Source organism: Lemur catta, chromosome 14 (genome assembly GCF_020740605.2).
Source record: "Lemur catta isolate mLemCat1 chromosome 14, mLemCat1.pri, whole genome shotgun sequence".
Lineage (NCBI taxonomy): Eukaryota > Metazoa > Chordata > Mammalia > Primates > Lemuridae > Lemur > Lemur catta.
The window spans coordinates 22,111,338-22,126,010 of record NC_059141.1 but is presented as its reverse complement, the minus strand read 5'-3'; the positions used below and the strand labels follow the sequence as shown (position 1 = coordinate 22,126,010).

General features: G+C 45.8%; 1 protein-coding gene across 3 annotated transcripts in view; it reads left to right on the top strand.

Annotated features, from left to right (window-relative positions):
* The first annotated feature begins 453 nt into the window (after nt 1–453).
* SUFU (SUFU negative regulator of hedgehog signaling) overlaps nt 454–14,673 on the top strand; it is a 106,472-nt gene continuing 92,252 nt past the window's right edge. For all 3 annotated transcript variants that reach the window (XM_045568503.1, XM_045568502.1, XM_045568504.1), the window contains exons 1-2: nt 454–835; nt 4,899–5,033. In XM_045568503.1, coding sequence (XP_045424459.1) covers nt 654–835; nt 4,899–5,033 — 317 coding nt within the window. In that variant the 5' untranslated portion in view covers nt 454–653. The remainder of the gene's footprint in view (nt 836–4,898; nt 5,034–14,673) is intronic.

Here is a 14,673-nt window from a genome sequence, read left to right as displayed (position 1 = left end):
TTTCAAATGTCCAGTGCATTTTGCTTTGGATTATTTTCTTCGCCGCCGCGCTTCAAGTTGCAGGGGCCTTTTTGTCAACAGCACTAGGAAACATTAGATATATAATCTATTAAAACTAATGCCACACGGATGAATGAGTTACTCCATTGCCAGATTTATGTTTAAATCGTTGTTAGCAGCGTGTTAGCAAAACAGTGACAAACCCTTTGTGGGCGCACCGCTCAGTGCTTTTGTGGGACCCTAGCACCTCAGAAAGATGCCTCAACATCTCTGTTAAACCGGGGTTCCTCCTAACACTAGGGGGAGACCAAGAGCCTTGGGATACTCCCAAACCAGGGAAAGGGAGGCGGGGCCTAAGGTCAAGTCACGCCTTCCTTACCTGTGACTGGCACAGATATTAACCAATGGGTGCTGGGAAAGGGCGAGCCGGCGCCCCGCCCCCTCGAGCGCCCGGCAGCCCCGAGGCACCCTCTGGCAGATTCAGCGGCGGCGACGACCTGGGCGGACAGTGCGCCGTGCGCAGGCGCGGAGTTAGACCTCGCTGCAGCCTCCATCGCCTCGGGGAGTCGCACCCACCGAGTCCGCCTGCTGGCCCGTCAGTGCTTTCCTCCTCGTCTGCCCTCCCCGGTTCCCTCAGCGCCCTACGCACCCCGATGGCGGAGCTGCGGCCTAGCGGCGCCCCCGGCCCCACTGCGCCCCCGGCCCCTGGCCCTGCTGCCCCCCCGGCCTTCGCCTCGCTCTTTCCCCCGGGACTGCACGCTATCTACGGAGAGTGCCGCCGTCTTTACCCTGACCAGCCGAACCCGCTCCAGGTTACCGCTATCGTCAAGTACTGGTATGCCCTGGGCCGCGGGGAGACAGACAGGGGCGGGCTGGGAAGGGTTAAAGCACTGGGGGCTAAGTAATTTGTGGGAGGCGGAGGAGGGGAGGAGAATGGTTAAAGCCCTTGGAAGGAGGGCTCCCTGCTGCGAGGGAAGGAGTTAAAGCTCAAGTTGGGAATGGGGACAAAGGGGTTAACGGAGCCCGTGGGTAGTGAAGGGTTAACCGGGATTAGGAGAATAGAGTGAGGACTAGGAGTGTGTGTAGGAGCAGAGGGGAGAACGGTATGAGAGAGAACTGTAAACGTGGTGAAAGGAGGGGCGCCTGTAGGGGGTCATTAGTGGGCGAGGGCAAGCCGGGGGTGGGGGGGCGGCTGAAGTGGGATGGGGGAGGCGAGGCGGGGCCTGGGGAGCATATGAGAGGGCTTTGGAGGAGCGAGGCTGGAGAAGCTCTGAGGGCACAAGACTGCAGGGGGTAGGGGCGGGTCTGGGGGCCCGGGGCTCTCCTGTGGGTTAGGAGGGCACGAGATGAGAGCCTTGTGCTGGTGCAGAGATGAGGAAGAGGTCTCCTTTTGATACCTTACTGATGAGCTCGGACGTCCTATCAGTGCAAAGTTGTTGCTTTTGAAGTTTGACGGAGCAACTCTTGCTGATAAACTTTTTGCTTACTCTGCACAGTTCTTTCTCCGTGCAGAGCTTCGTTCTGGCTCTGCAGCTGCTTTGCTTTAGGACATTAGCTAAGAACAGGGACAGGGAGGTCCGTGGTTTGGCTCGGGATTGAAGGAGACCACAGTTTCCTACTTCCAGTGGGAAGTAAATGATGGAGACCTGGGAGCTCAGCAGGGAGGAAAGAGTGCAGTGGGACATTAAGAGGAGCTTCCTGGCCACTAGCTGTATTTTCTCCGGGAAGCTGAGGGTAACTCTCAAGTAGCCCAGGGTAAGAATGGTCTTTTCCAGGTTTCCATTCCTGTTTGCAACATTTCTTCCTGCAGCCTTTGGGTAAAAGAGGTGTTATGGGAACTCTGGAAAAGAGCCTGTCTTCATGATCTTTCTGGACCAAAAGTTGATTGAGGTATTGGTTGCATCTGTCCACAGCCACATTCATGCAGACGCTGTATTAGATGATCCCCCTCAGTGAGTCCTGAAAGACTGTTTGGCAGCTGCTTGGGGTGTGAGCAAATGATAGATCCAAAGGGGAAAGTGGACATCGTGTCTTTGCTGGTTACATCTCCCTTTAGGATTGAGTCTTTCTCCTTATGACAACAGCTTACTTCCTCTGGAGATGGCAGTCACTAGGCTGTGCAGGGCTGAGGCCAGCTCTGTGTTAGTGGGAGGATACAAAGAGGAGGACAGCGTGGAGGGGATGGGGACCAGCCACCTGCTCTCTAAGGAGGGCCATGTGGAGCAGCCTCTGTCCGGGCAGCCAGGAGGAGGTGTGGTCCACAGTGCAGTCCTCTCTGGCAGACAAACGGTTCTTTGGTTGAGAGGAGTTTTTGAAGAGCGCTTCTGAGTGGAAAGCAGCTCTTGCTAACTTAATCACCCACTCTAATTGTGCCTCTACATTTAACTATGTGTTGTGCTGAACTTGTTGTCATGTGTCATGAGAAAAGTGAGCCTGGCTCTGCTATGTTGTTTGTTCAGGCCCCATTTGAGTGTGAAGAGAAATCCCTACACAGATTTGGCCAACTGCTTTTTATGTCACCCAAGTGGCTATAAAGGATAGAGTTGTGTGTAAAAGGTATCAATGCACATGTAAAGGACTAAGACTGGTTTGGGCAATTTTTTTTCCATCCTGCTGCAAGCTTGTTAACTAGGCCATATCTTCAGAGATGGGCCAGCATGTAATGATGAATGAAGAGGATTGTATAGCACTTTGTGAAATGAGAAATGCTGCCTAAATGCAGAAAAATATAAGAGAGGACAGCTCAGTGTCTGGTTCTTAGATTTGGAGGGGTTTACAAAATTAAGATCCTAAAATTCATTTATATCCCTCATGTTTGGGATCCCCTGAGGCCTATAGCAGGGTGACTGAGCCGGGCTGCCTGGGTCTGGCTGTGGCTCAGGGTACCATGGGATTCCTTTTGCAATATAAGGCTGAGGCTTTTTGGCCAGTGGTCCCTGGGCAGCAGAGACGTTCTGGCTGAAAGCTGAGACTTTGATGAGCAAGGATCAAAGCAGAGAGGCAGACCCTGTGCCCTCGGCCCGCTCCAGTCCTGCAACTGCCCTGTGGAGAGAAGTCAGATGTTCCAGGAATTAAGTTGAGGGATACTCTGAGATGTTGGATAACATCTTCTTTTAAGTATAAAATATGATTTTTTTCCACATACTCATCTACTCTCTGAGTAGAAGAGCGGAACACTCTTTGCTTCGGGATAAGATTTTGTCTGACTTGTGGTCATTCCCTGCAGTTGGTGTTTTAAGGTAAAGTTTCTCTCCTTGATGCGACACCTCCTGGGAGACTTGTTCAGAAAGAGGGCTGCAGTGGTATATGGCAAGTGGAGCAGGGAATGGTGAATGCAGTTTTGCTGCTTGTTGCTGGATGGACCTAGACTGTAGGAAGGGCAGGGTTGAGAATTTGTGGCAGGAAACTGGAGCAGAGATGGGGCCTGTAGTCACACCTGTCTGTTCTGGGGGTCCTTCTAGGGATCTCTCCCCTTTTCTTTCCTCCGTTCCCTCACAAACTTTTCTAAACCCAGCTGGTTGTAGAATTAATCACATGATTTGGCAAAATCAGAGTTAAGAGCAGATATGGAGGTTTGTCCCTTTTCCTCAGTTGAGATTCTAAGCTATTTGTAGCAGCTTTCTTACAAGTTCTATAAATAACTTAGCATTTCCTAACAGAGAGTAAAGATTTCTGCAATGGCAAATAATATCCTGGCAAAAGAGGATGAAACCAGACCTACTGGTTTTAAACAGTGTTTAAATTGCATGTTACTGGCACACTTGCTGGGATCACATGTAACATGCCTTTTATTTGGTTGATAGCTTTCCACCAGCACACTATGCCCATTGCAAAGTGCCACCCGATCAGCGTCGTGGGGCAGGCAAAGTTTTTGCAGTCTGTGGAATGGTTGGATGTTTGAGGCAGCTCAAATGTAGTGTTCGTGGTCTAAGTGCAGACTTTCTTCTGCTGATGGTTTCTATTTAGTCTGTTTCTCAAGTCTACCAAATTTCTCTATTCTGAAGAAAAGCAGGACTTTTTTCTTTTTTTTAAAAAAGCACTAATTACTAAAGGGAACTCACTGAATTAAATCCTCAGAGTGAGATAATAACTAATTCTGTTCCTTAACTGCTTCTCTGTTGAATTGTGGGGGAAATTTAATGTGGTTCTCAGGGGCCCCAAATCATTTATGTCCCAGCTCTACCTTTGAGGTGACAGTCTCCTGGGATCATCTTCTTATGCAGACACTCACAGGGCTCGCTTTTGCTCCTACTGCAGTTCTCTGTGCAGAGCTGAGCTAGCCTAAGTTTGGCCTTTGTCATTTGCAATGATAAAAGACCAGCTTGGTCCATGGGGTGCAGGCTGGGGTCTGCATGGACTGTAGGCTTTGGGTTTGTTTAGAACAAACTGTAATTAACATAGGGCACAATATAGGCTTTCAGGAATTAGCTGTCTGAGAGGCAGGAGTGGAGTGGAGCTTCTGCTTCTCTGAACAATGCCCATGGGGGATGCTCTGGATGTTCTTTCAACAGAGGCCAATTGATTGACTGATATACCTCTTTCCTTGAAGCTCACCATGTATACAGGCACCATAGAAGAGAGATAATCCCTGCCAATCCCATTTGGGATTGGTAATTTGAAATAGGAAAAAGCAAAATGGGCAACTAGTCTGTTTTATTTCTAAAAGGGGCCCTGCCTGTTGGGGGTAGGAGAAGGAGCCTCTTGCGCTTGTGGAGTTGGTATAGCCTTGGCTACCTATCCCTCGGCCTCATCTGAGAAAGGTGTAGCCTCCCTTTAGTAATCTTTCACCCCAGGCTTCTCCAAGATGGGACCTTTAGGTTTGTAAGGCACAGCCCCTTAGCTTGACACTGTTTGGTTTCCAGGCTTGTACTGACCTCCCTGTGTTTGGTCTTTTACAGGTTGGGCGGCCCAGACCCTTTGGACTACGTCAGCATGTACAGGAATGTGGGGAGCCCTTCTGCCAACATCCCTGAGCACTGGCACTACATCAGCTTTGGCCTGAGTGATCTCTATGGTGACAACAGAGTCCATGAGTGAGTGTGTGCCACCTGTTCTCCTTCTATCTGCCAGTTCCTTAGCCTTAAACCTTACTTCTGAGGTTTTCCTGAGCAGGGGTGATAATGTCATAGTCCTGTAAGCTTGGGACTTCTCAGGTGGAATTTCTGGGTTTCTGCCCTCTTGCCTATATCTTCTTGTGCCAAAGTGGTCTATGTTAGCACCTGATTCCTGCTTATCTGGTGTGGGAAAGTGTCAGTGATGAACAAGAGTTCCAAAACCCTCAGGTTTTTCCAAGGTCACTCTGGAGTTTGGGCTCAGAGGACAGGTAGCATAGATATGACCCAGAACTTGGGTTGATGCTTCCAACTCTACTTCCTTTTATCCCTCCAGCTGATTATGAAAAATTTTAAACATAAAGCAAAGTTGAAAGAATTTTACAGTGAACATTCATTTACCCACAACCCAGATTTGACTGTTAATGTTTTACTATACTTGCTTTATGACAAATCTATCCATTTCTCTATTCCTTTATCCATCTTACCTACTTCCTTTTCACCTGCATTTATCTGTACTCAGATTATCCACAGCACATTTTTTATTCTAGCCTATTTCTGTTTGTTGCCCTGTACACTTCTAAATCCTACCTGCCTCCCTCACTTCCCTCTGTTATCATCTAATTTGTATTTAGGGAAAATAAACACATTGTAATACTAAATTAAACATAATCAACTGAGTGTTAAGTAAGATAAAACAACAGCAGCAGCCAGAATAATTATAAAAGCTAATGTTTATTAAGCACTGATTATGAGTCAGGTACTCTTCTAGTCATTTTATATGTATATGTTACTAACAAATTTAATTTTCACAACAACCCTATAATACTGGTAAGTACTAAAATTTGTCTCATTTTACAGGTGAGGAAACCGAGATACAAAGGGATTCTATAACTTGCTTAATAATACAACTTAGAAGTGACAGAGCCATGATTTGAACACACTCAGTCTGACTTCAGAGTCCGTACTCTTAATGACTGCACTCTATTGCCTCTTAAACAATTATATCATATACTCCAATAAGCTACCATCTATAGTTTAAAAAACATTTTTTCCATTTATATTCTTTTGACAGAGGATTTATTTCCTTCAATTTAAATGTAATCTTCCCTCCTCCTCATTTGCATGGTTAATCAAGAGCTTTTTATTTATTTTTGATTTTATTTGTATTGTGATAGTCTCTTCTGTTTTTCCCTTTTTGTACTTTTTGCCCCTTATACCATCTTTTTTGTATCTTCATGGCAGTTGCTTAGCCTGGGCAGGTTGAAAGAGTAGCAGCAGGGCTCTTCCTGTCCTGCTTCAGCATAGAGGCTGATTCTGGAGATGGTGATGGTATGATGATAAGGAAGACTTTACTAGCCTTTTTTTCTTTGTTTTAGTTCTTCCTATCTTCCATGTCATTCTGTTAAATGCTTTATGATCTTATCAGGTTCTCTTGTTATCTCCATTTTATAGATGAGGAAACTGATCTTGAGGGGTTAAATGAATTGCTCAAAGTTACTGGGATTGAACTGGCTGTCTGAGTCTGAAGTCTGAGCTCTTAACCATTGGTCTCTACCACTTCTTAGGTCATAGGCCCAACCTAACTTCCTCTTCTCTCTTGTTAATCTTCTCTCTTGTCATGTGTTGGGAGCAATGTCTGGTCCTGCCTTTACAGCTTTCCAATGCATCCATTGCAGTGTCAGCAGAAGGCTTTGGGAACAGGGAATTAATCTTGCCTGAATGGAGGCCCTGTGTTACAATATTAATAATGGAGATAGAATAGCAAACAGATGTGAGAAGTTAAGGGACTATGCTGGACTTTAATTTATATTTTTAATAAGAACCTGCAGAGGGTATTTAGTGCAGCTAGCCTGTACCTTTTTGTTGACAGATTTATTCTAGTTAAAAGAATACCATTTCCTATATGTGTTAAAGATACTTCCAGTCTACCTGCTTATCAGGTATAGGCCCAAGGCCCAAAATAACATGAAGAATGCAATTGAGAAAGCCCCATATTTCAGGAGGGACAACCTCTGAATTTGAAACAGGAACTTCCTTACTATTTTCCCTAGTTTAATACTACCTCCTTACATGTGTTTCATTTCTATGTGATAAAGCACTTTGATATTTATATGTCATTTATGATAAGAGTGAGACCTCTGTTTGGGCTTTCATCTCACCATTCAAGCCTAGTATTTTCCAGCATTACATCCTGCCACTAGAAGGACATGGAAAGAATGTTCTCAGATAGTTACCCAGTTCTGGTCTATGTTGTAGAAGTCAAAAGGGCCTTTATAATTGGTCATATGCTGGTGTGACTGATTTCTTCTTGATCCTGGTGAGTTTCTTGAAGAAAGATCTGCTTTTCCAAACGTTTCATGTGGTGAAGCCTCTTTAAAATGAGTTAATGGCTGGCATGGTGGCTCACACCTATAATCCCAGCACTTTGGGAGACTGAGGCAGGAGGATCGTTTGAGCCCAGGAGTTGGACACTGCAGTGAGCTATGATCATGCCACTGCACTGTAGCCTAGGTGACAGAGCGAGAGTCTATCTCTAAAAAAAAAACAAGAATCCATCCCTAGCTTGACTCTGTCTCTAAAAAATAATAAAATAAAATAATAAAAATGGGTTAATGAATTCTCATTTAACTTAGTATTCAAAACCAAGGTCAGAAAGATAAATATTCTGCCATCCAGCTTAAGTGCTAAGAGGTGCTGGGTCAGAATTATGGCAAATGAATCTCTGACAACAATTCTTCTTCCACTGTCTTTTGTCTTCTCATTCAGTGAGAAAAGGGCTGAAGTATTGCTTCATTTTTCAGCATACATTCATCAAGTACCTATTTTATACCAGACAAAAAAACATCATAATAGATATCTTGGGGATAAAGTGGCAAGACATAATTCCTGTCTCAAGGGGTTCATGTTCTAGAGGGGAGATAAACATAAAGAGATGGTTATAGTATTGAGTAATAAATGCTACAATCTGTGGGTATAGAACATGACCTGGGAGCAGAGTGGAGCGAGTGACTTTTAGTCAGGCTGCTGGATTGCAAGAAGCTTTTGGGAAGAGGTGAAGTTTGAGAGGAACCTTGTAGGAACAGACCTGGGAGATGTGATCTGCAGCCTGACACTCTAGGGAACCAGATCCACTTCTAGGACTGAGAGGGACTTTTTTTTTTTTTTTTTTTGAGACAGAGTCTCACTTTGTTGCCCAGGCTAGAGTGAGTGCTGTGGCGTCAGCCTAGCTCACAGCAACCTCACACTCCTGGGCTTAAGCGATCCTACTGCCTCAGCCTCCCGAGTAGCTGGGACTACAGGCATGTGCCACCATGCCCGGCTAATTTTTTTTGCTATATATATTTTTAGTTGGCCAGATAATTTTTTTCTATTTTTAGTAAAGACGGGGTCTCACTCAGGCTGGTCTCGAACTCCTGACCTCGAGCGATCCACCCGCCTCGGCCTCCCAGAGTGCTAGGATTACAGGCGTGAGCCACCGCGCCCGGCCGAGAGGGACTTTAAAAATCTTCCAGTTCAGTGTTTCCAAAATTTCAAGAGCTACCTTCATAATTTTTGCCACCTGTAGTATTATTTACTTTATGTTCTCTTTAATTATCCTCTCTTTTAAATATGTGTGTGTGTGTGTGTGTGTGTGTGTGTGTGTACACACACACACACACATATATATATATATACTTTTTTTTTGAGACAGGGTCTCACTCTGTTACCTGGGCTGGAGTGCAGTGGTGTGATCATAGCTCACTGCAGCCTCAAACTCCTGAGCTCAAGTGATCCTCCTGCCACAGCCTCCCGAGTAGCTGGGACTATAGATATGTGCTGCCACCGCACCCCAGCTAATTTAAAAACAATATTTTTTTAGAGACAGGGCCTTGCTATATTTCCAGGCTGGTCTCAAACTCTTGAACTCAAGTGATCCTCCTGTTGGGATTACAGATGTAAGCCACCACACCCAACCCCCAGAAAATATTTTTAAAAGTTAAATCGGTACCATATATGGAAACCAATATCACTTGCCATAATTTAAAGGTAATTTTAGAAATAAACACAATGAAAACAAAGCAACATCATTACATTCTAGCTTAATTGTGTGGCTTGTCACAGAAGGTTCTAAGCCTGAGGCCAGGTTTTTCTTTGTTCAAGAGATTAGCAAGTATGAGAGAGGTGTTAAAAAGACATGCTATTGTAGTGTATATTTCAAAATAGCTACAGGTGAGGATTTTGAATGTTTTCACCACAGGAAATGATAAAAGTTTGAGGTGATAGGTGTGCTAATGCCCTAATTTGATTAGTATACAATATATACATGCATTGAAATATCACACGGTGCCCTGTAAATATGTATAATTAGTATATATATCAATTAAAAATAAAATAAAATTACAATAAATAAATAATAAAAGAAAAAAAAGACACCATATAGAACCTTCCCCTCCATATGATCAGAAAAATTGAAAGAGAATTGAAAAGGAAACTTTTTATTTTATAGTGTGATTCATTATTATTTATTGTCACAGACAAGTTCCACACTTAGGAAACACTGATCTGGTCCATCTTCCTTAATTGTACAGTTGAAGAAAGTATGGTAGCTGCTGAAGGCCATGTAGTAAGTCAGTGAGAGTGGCAGGTAGACATAGGGTCTCCTAACATTCCCACTGTTCTGTGCTGTCTCTTGTGACTAGGGAGAGGGGAATGCATGGCACATTGTTTTTCTTTGAGATAATATAAGCAAATTTTGCTTTTGTTTCAAGTTTTTACTATATTCCAGGTTAGTGCTAAGTTCTTTATGTAAAATTATCATTTTGTGTTAGCCTGAGTATTTCTGTCACATAAGGAATTCTTACTGCATCTTACTTATAGATACAGAAACTCAGGCTTAAAGAAATTGTCATATAGCTAGTAAATCAGAATACAAGACCCGTGACCCCAAAGCCTGTATTCTTAGCCACTGTGCTGTATTGCCTTTCCATTTTAATCAGTCAGTAGCATTTATTAAATGCTACTGTGTACCACTGCCTATTCGGATCTTTCTCCTCACAGCTTGTTGAGGGTAGGGACAGGCAGAGGGAAGGGGTCCTCTGTATTTCTTTTTGTTCCTGGCAGATATGCTGCAGGGCGGGCAAGAGGGGAGCCCACCCTGGTAATCCTAAAAGAGCTGAAGAGCAAGCTGATTGGATGAGCCCTGGGACGGCCATTTCTGCCCAAGTTCCTTCCCTATTCATCTTCACTAAAGGAAACAGGGCAAGAGAACACTTGTTTGGATCAAAAGGTTCTTAAGAGGCTGTTTCTGAAGTTGGAGAGATAGAATAAGTTTCGGCTCTGGGCAGCCACAAGGGAGAACAGAGTGCTTTTCTAGGAACACTAAACCTACCCCCAACTGACTTCTTCAGGAGAGCCTGTCCTTTTGCTCTTTTCCTGGAGTTGGAAGGTGTCGGACAGCTGAGCCTCAGCTGCTGAGTGCTTGTTGGAAGCCTGCAGCTCTGGCCTTTCCCTTTATGGCCAGGCAGCTGTGGACTGGAATGTGGGGATGTGTGGAGCTGCGGAAGAGGTGGCTTCAGCGCCACTCTCTGTGAAGATTTCTGGCTGCCCCTGGTACCAGCAGCGGCTCTGGCTGGACAAAACCTGCAGGGGGTGTAACCGAGGCTTGAGAGGCTGGCTAGTGGGAGAGTGCATTTGTGACCTCAGGCAGACTTCCCTGGTGGGATTCCACTGGGGCAGGTCATCTGCTGTATGTGTCAGGCTGGTTCCAAAGACTTTTGTGTGGAGTTGGCCCAAATGCTGGCAGCCCCATGAGTAGAGCCCACACTTCTCTACCACAAACGCTGACTTCTTGGCAGGCTTGTGCAATGGAGTTTGGAGCTGTTTTTGCCTTCCTTGGGGCTGAAACTGCCACTGACTGGCTTTCTGTGGCTGCCTGCACCCCGTTGGTGGAGAGCCTCTTTTTCCCTTCATGTTCTTAGCTGGGCTCTACACTCACATAAGTTATTTATTAAAACACTGGATACAGATTAACTTTTCCACTTGTTGTTTAGTGTGGCCTTGGTCCCCTGCAGTTGAGAAATACTAATTTTCCCTTCTCAAAGCTTGGTTTACAAGAACTTTTTAGCATACCATTTTATCCCCTGGGGTTTCCCAGAGAAATGCTGCCCTTGCCATACACACCTATCCGAGGAGCTTGGTCCCTTCCCTGGCTGCGCCTTTGCTTCCCTCCCAAAGCTCTCGTGAAGCTGGCAACTACAATGCCTTACTGAGCCACCTGTAGATGGCAGGTCCTGGGCCCACCCTCAGCTGGGTTCAGCAGGCTAGAAGTGTTCTGCAGGGTGGGCCTCCCTGAAGCCTTGGTCCCGCTGCCTTTCCTCTCAGAGGTGTTTAGTGTCAGGATGGCTGTTAGTGTGAAACCGTGGAGTTCTCTGCTAAGAACAAGGGATCTGGGCCACCTAGCAAGAATGAGGCACCCTCGGTCTTGGGCCAGCATGCGGAGGGAGGTCAGTGGGGGAGGTGGAGCTCTCGTTGCAGCCAAAGCTCCAACTATGGGTTGAATTTCAGGCCCTAGATCTCTACATTTTTTTAAATATTGGGGGAAATTTCTTTTCTTTTATAGCCACAGGAAGACCTAAGGCATTGTGGGTGTTCCCAGCAGATCTGTGTGGGTATGTGGCTTCATCCTTTATAAAGCATTTCATTTGCAGCTTGGATCATCTCTTCCTTCATGGGGTAAGGATTCCAAATTTTCCAATTCAGAGAGTCCCTCAATAGTGAGTGGACGGTTGGGAAGAGATTTCTCTAGCTGGCCCAGTTAAACTCACTTAAAAGAAAGTCCAAGTGGCCTGGTATTGGGAAGTGACCACCAGGTCAGAGTGGTGCCAGGCTGGTCAGCACTGGGAGAATTCATTTTCTTCCTAAAGAGACTTGGAAGCCTTTATGGGTTTGACACAATCTCATCCCTCAGTCCCAGGATTCTTCCCTGTTCAGCCCACCCTCTGGGCTCCCATCTTCCAGGCCGTGCCTTTTTCTTTTTCTTTTTTGTAGAGATGAGGTTTTGCTATGTTGTCCAGGCTGGTTTCAAACTCTTGTGCTCAAGTGATCCTCCCCACTCGGCCTCCAACGTGCTGGGATTACAGTGGTGAGGCACCGTGCTGGCAAGGCCATGCCTTTTTCTATGTTGAATGCTGGTCCTCGTAGCTCTCATGTTCTGGGTCGGGCTTTGCCAGCATCTCCCTCATCCAGCATTCTGATTCAGAGGTTTTGACTCTGGCCTTTGGCTTTTGACTCCTAAATTCATGCCTATATCTTGCCTCTAAGGTATCCAACTCAGCTACACTTCATGGTTTTTTTTTTGTTTTTTTTTGTGACAGAGTCTTACTCTGTTGCCCAGGCTAAAGTGCCGTGGTGTCAGCCTAGCTCACAGCAACCTCAAACTCTTGGGCTCAAGCAATCCTCCTGCCTCAGCCTCCCAAGTAGCTGGGACTACAGGCATGCGCCACCATGCCCGGCTAATTTTTTCTATATATATTTTTAGTTGTCCAGATAATTTTTTTCATTTTTAGTAGAGACGGGGTCTTGTTCTCGCTCAGGCTGGTCTCGAACTCCTGACCTCGAGCGATCCACCCGCCTCTGCCTCCGCCTCTGCCTCCGCCTCCCAGAGTGCTAGGATTACAGGCGTGAGCCACCGCGCCTGGCCTGCTTTTTCCATTTATAAAGACAATTGAACCATTTTACCCAAAATGTTGGGAATTAGAGAAGGGAGAAAAAAGTCACTCAATCTTATCACCTTTTGTTTGTGGCCCTCTATCTGTCCTCATGGTGATTTCTATAAACAATTCATAGTGAGTAATGCTGTCCCAGGTGTGCAAAGGGTTTCCACTTTGCGTGAGTCTCCTCAGTTTGGGACTTAACATTTTCCAAGGCTTCCCAGCTACGTGGCTAATGCTGGTTTCTAAGTTCAACTTTCCCACTGCTGCTAGGGCTTCTAGATTCTGAAAATAGCTCATTTGCTTGGGAAGATGGCTCTTCCCCATTGCCATGTTACATTAATTAAATCCATGTTTTTCCTCCTTGCCTTCTCACAGAAGTGAAGAGGGGTTTAGGTGTATGTGGACTGACTGTGCTGTTTGCCCACCTCTCAGTTAAAATCTATATCCTTTAAATACAGATCACAACTTTACCATCACACACAGTGGTGTGTCCTGAGTGTGTGTGTTGTTCCTGTTGTTGTTGTTCTTCCCCTTAGAAAAGTCAAGATCTGGTGATCAACGTCACCTGGAAATGAATACTACATGGCTCCTATTTCTCCCTTTCTTGGGTCTGTGGATACAGAAGACTGGGACTGGGCTTACAGAGTACCCCAGGCTCCTTGTACTCAAGGTACACAGAAGTTTCACAGGCATAAGCACAAATGCTCAGAGATGGGTGAGATCCTTTCAGGTAATTGTGTGAAATAAATGGGCTACCGTTTAGGGCTTGTGAGACTATCTGTCATATATAGGAAATCAAACAATGTAATAATACTGTATGTTTGCAGCAGGACTGATCAATGAATCTAGGAGAAAGGGTGGCCTGCTGTCCTTTGCTGGCACTAAGTCTACCAGGTGACGGGTAGGCAGGCATACTTAGTTCCCATCCAGTGTTAATCACTGGCCTCTCTTTTTCTTTGGAGGGCCAAACATGCATTCATTACACAGATTGTCATTGTTGGGACTCAGTTCTGGGTGTGAGCTGTGTAGTAGTGAACAGCATAAACCTGGTCCTGGTGCTAATAGAGCCTTAGTCTTTGGGCTGAAGAGTCCTTGAACTGAAAACACTGTGGAGAGGTGGACCCGATACAGCTTCAGAGCCTCAGGCCATCACCTGGCACCTCCTTGCCTCCTCTTCTGCAATCCATGCCTTGAGGCCTAGTGGAGGACTCTTTTCGAGCATGAGTCCTGAGCTCAGAAACGTGGCCAGGCATGTGTTTGAAGCTAGGCCAGTTGCCCATTTGTCAATAAGAACATAGATTCATAGCAGCTTCTCAGAGAGGTGTGGTTCCCTGGAACCCAGCCCCTTTAACCAGCATGTTAATCAAAGATAGCGGCCCCCTGAGATCCCTTTCCTCCCTGCTCCTTCCCATGTTATTCAGGCTCCCAGAGCCCCTCATCTTAGAATCAGTTTTGCTACAGGAATGCGAATCAAGGAGATACTTTTGTTTCTCCAATACTGACCTTCACATGATACCTGGGGCCACTTGGAGCCCTGCCTCTGACCACTGGTTTCCCTCACCATGACCTCAGACCTTTCAACATGAGGTCAGAAGCTTGGGGGCCACAGCTGTGGGGAGTAACTGCTAGAGAATGGGGCCTGGCCCAGGCTCCCAGTCCTAGAGAGTTGAGCTGGCTGGCTATGCTTTGTGCTTGTGATGGATTTGACTCTTAAATGCTTCTGAAAAGGTTGGTTGGTTAGAGGAAAAAACATAGTGAAAACCGACAGGCGACACCATGGCTCGCCCTAACCCTCTCTCCTTCCCACTCGAGCTTTTCCAATATATCAGGTTGCAGACATGCTGATTCCCGCCCTCCTGGAGCCAGTCTGGTAATTTTTCATTCCTGTAACCAGGGGTTTTGTGTAGACAAAAGGCCCAGAAGGAAGG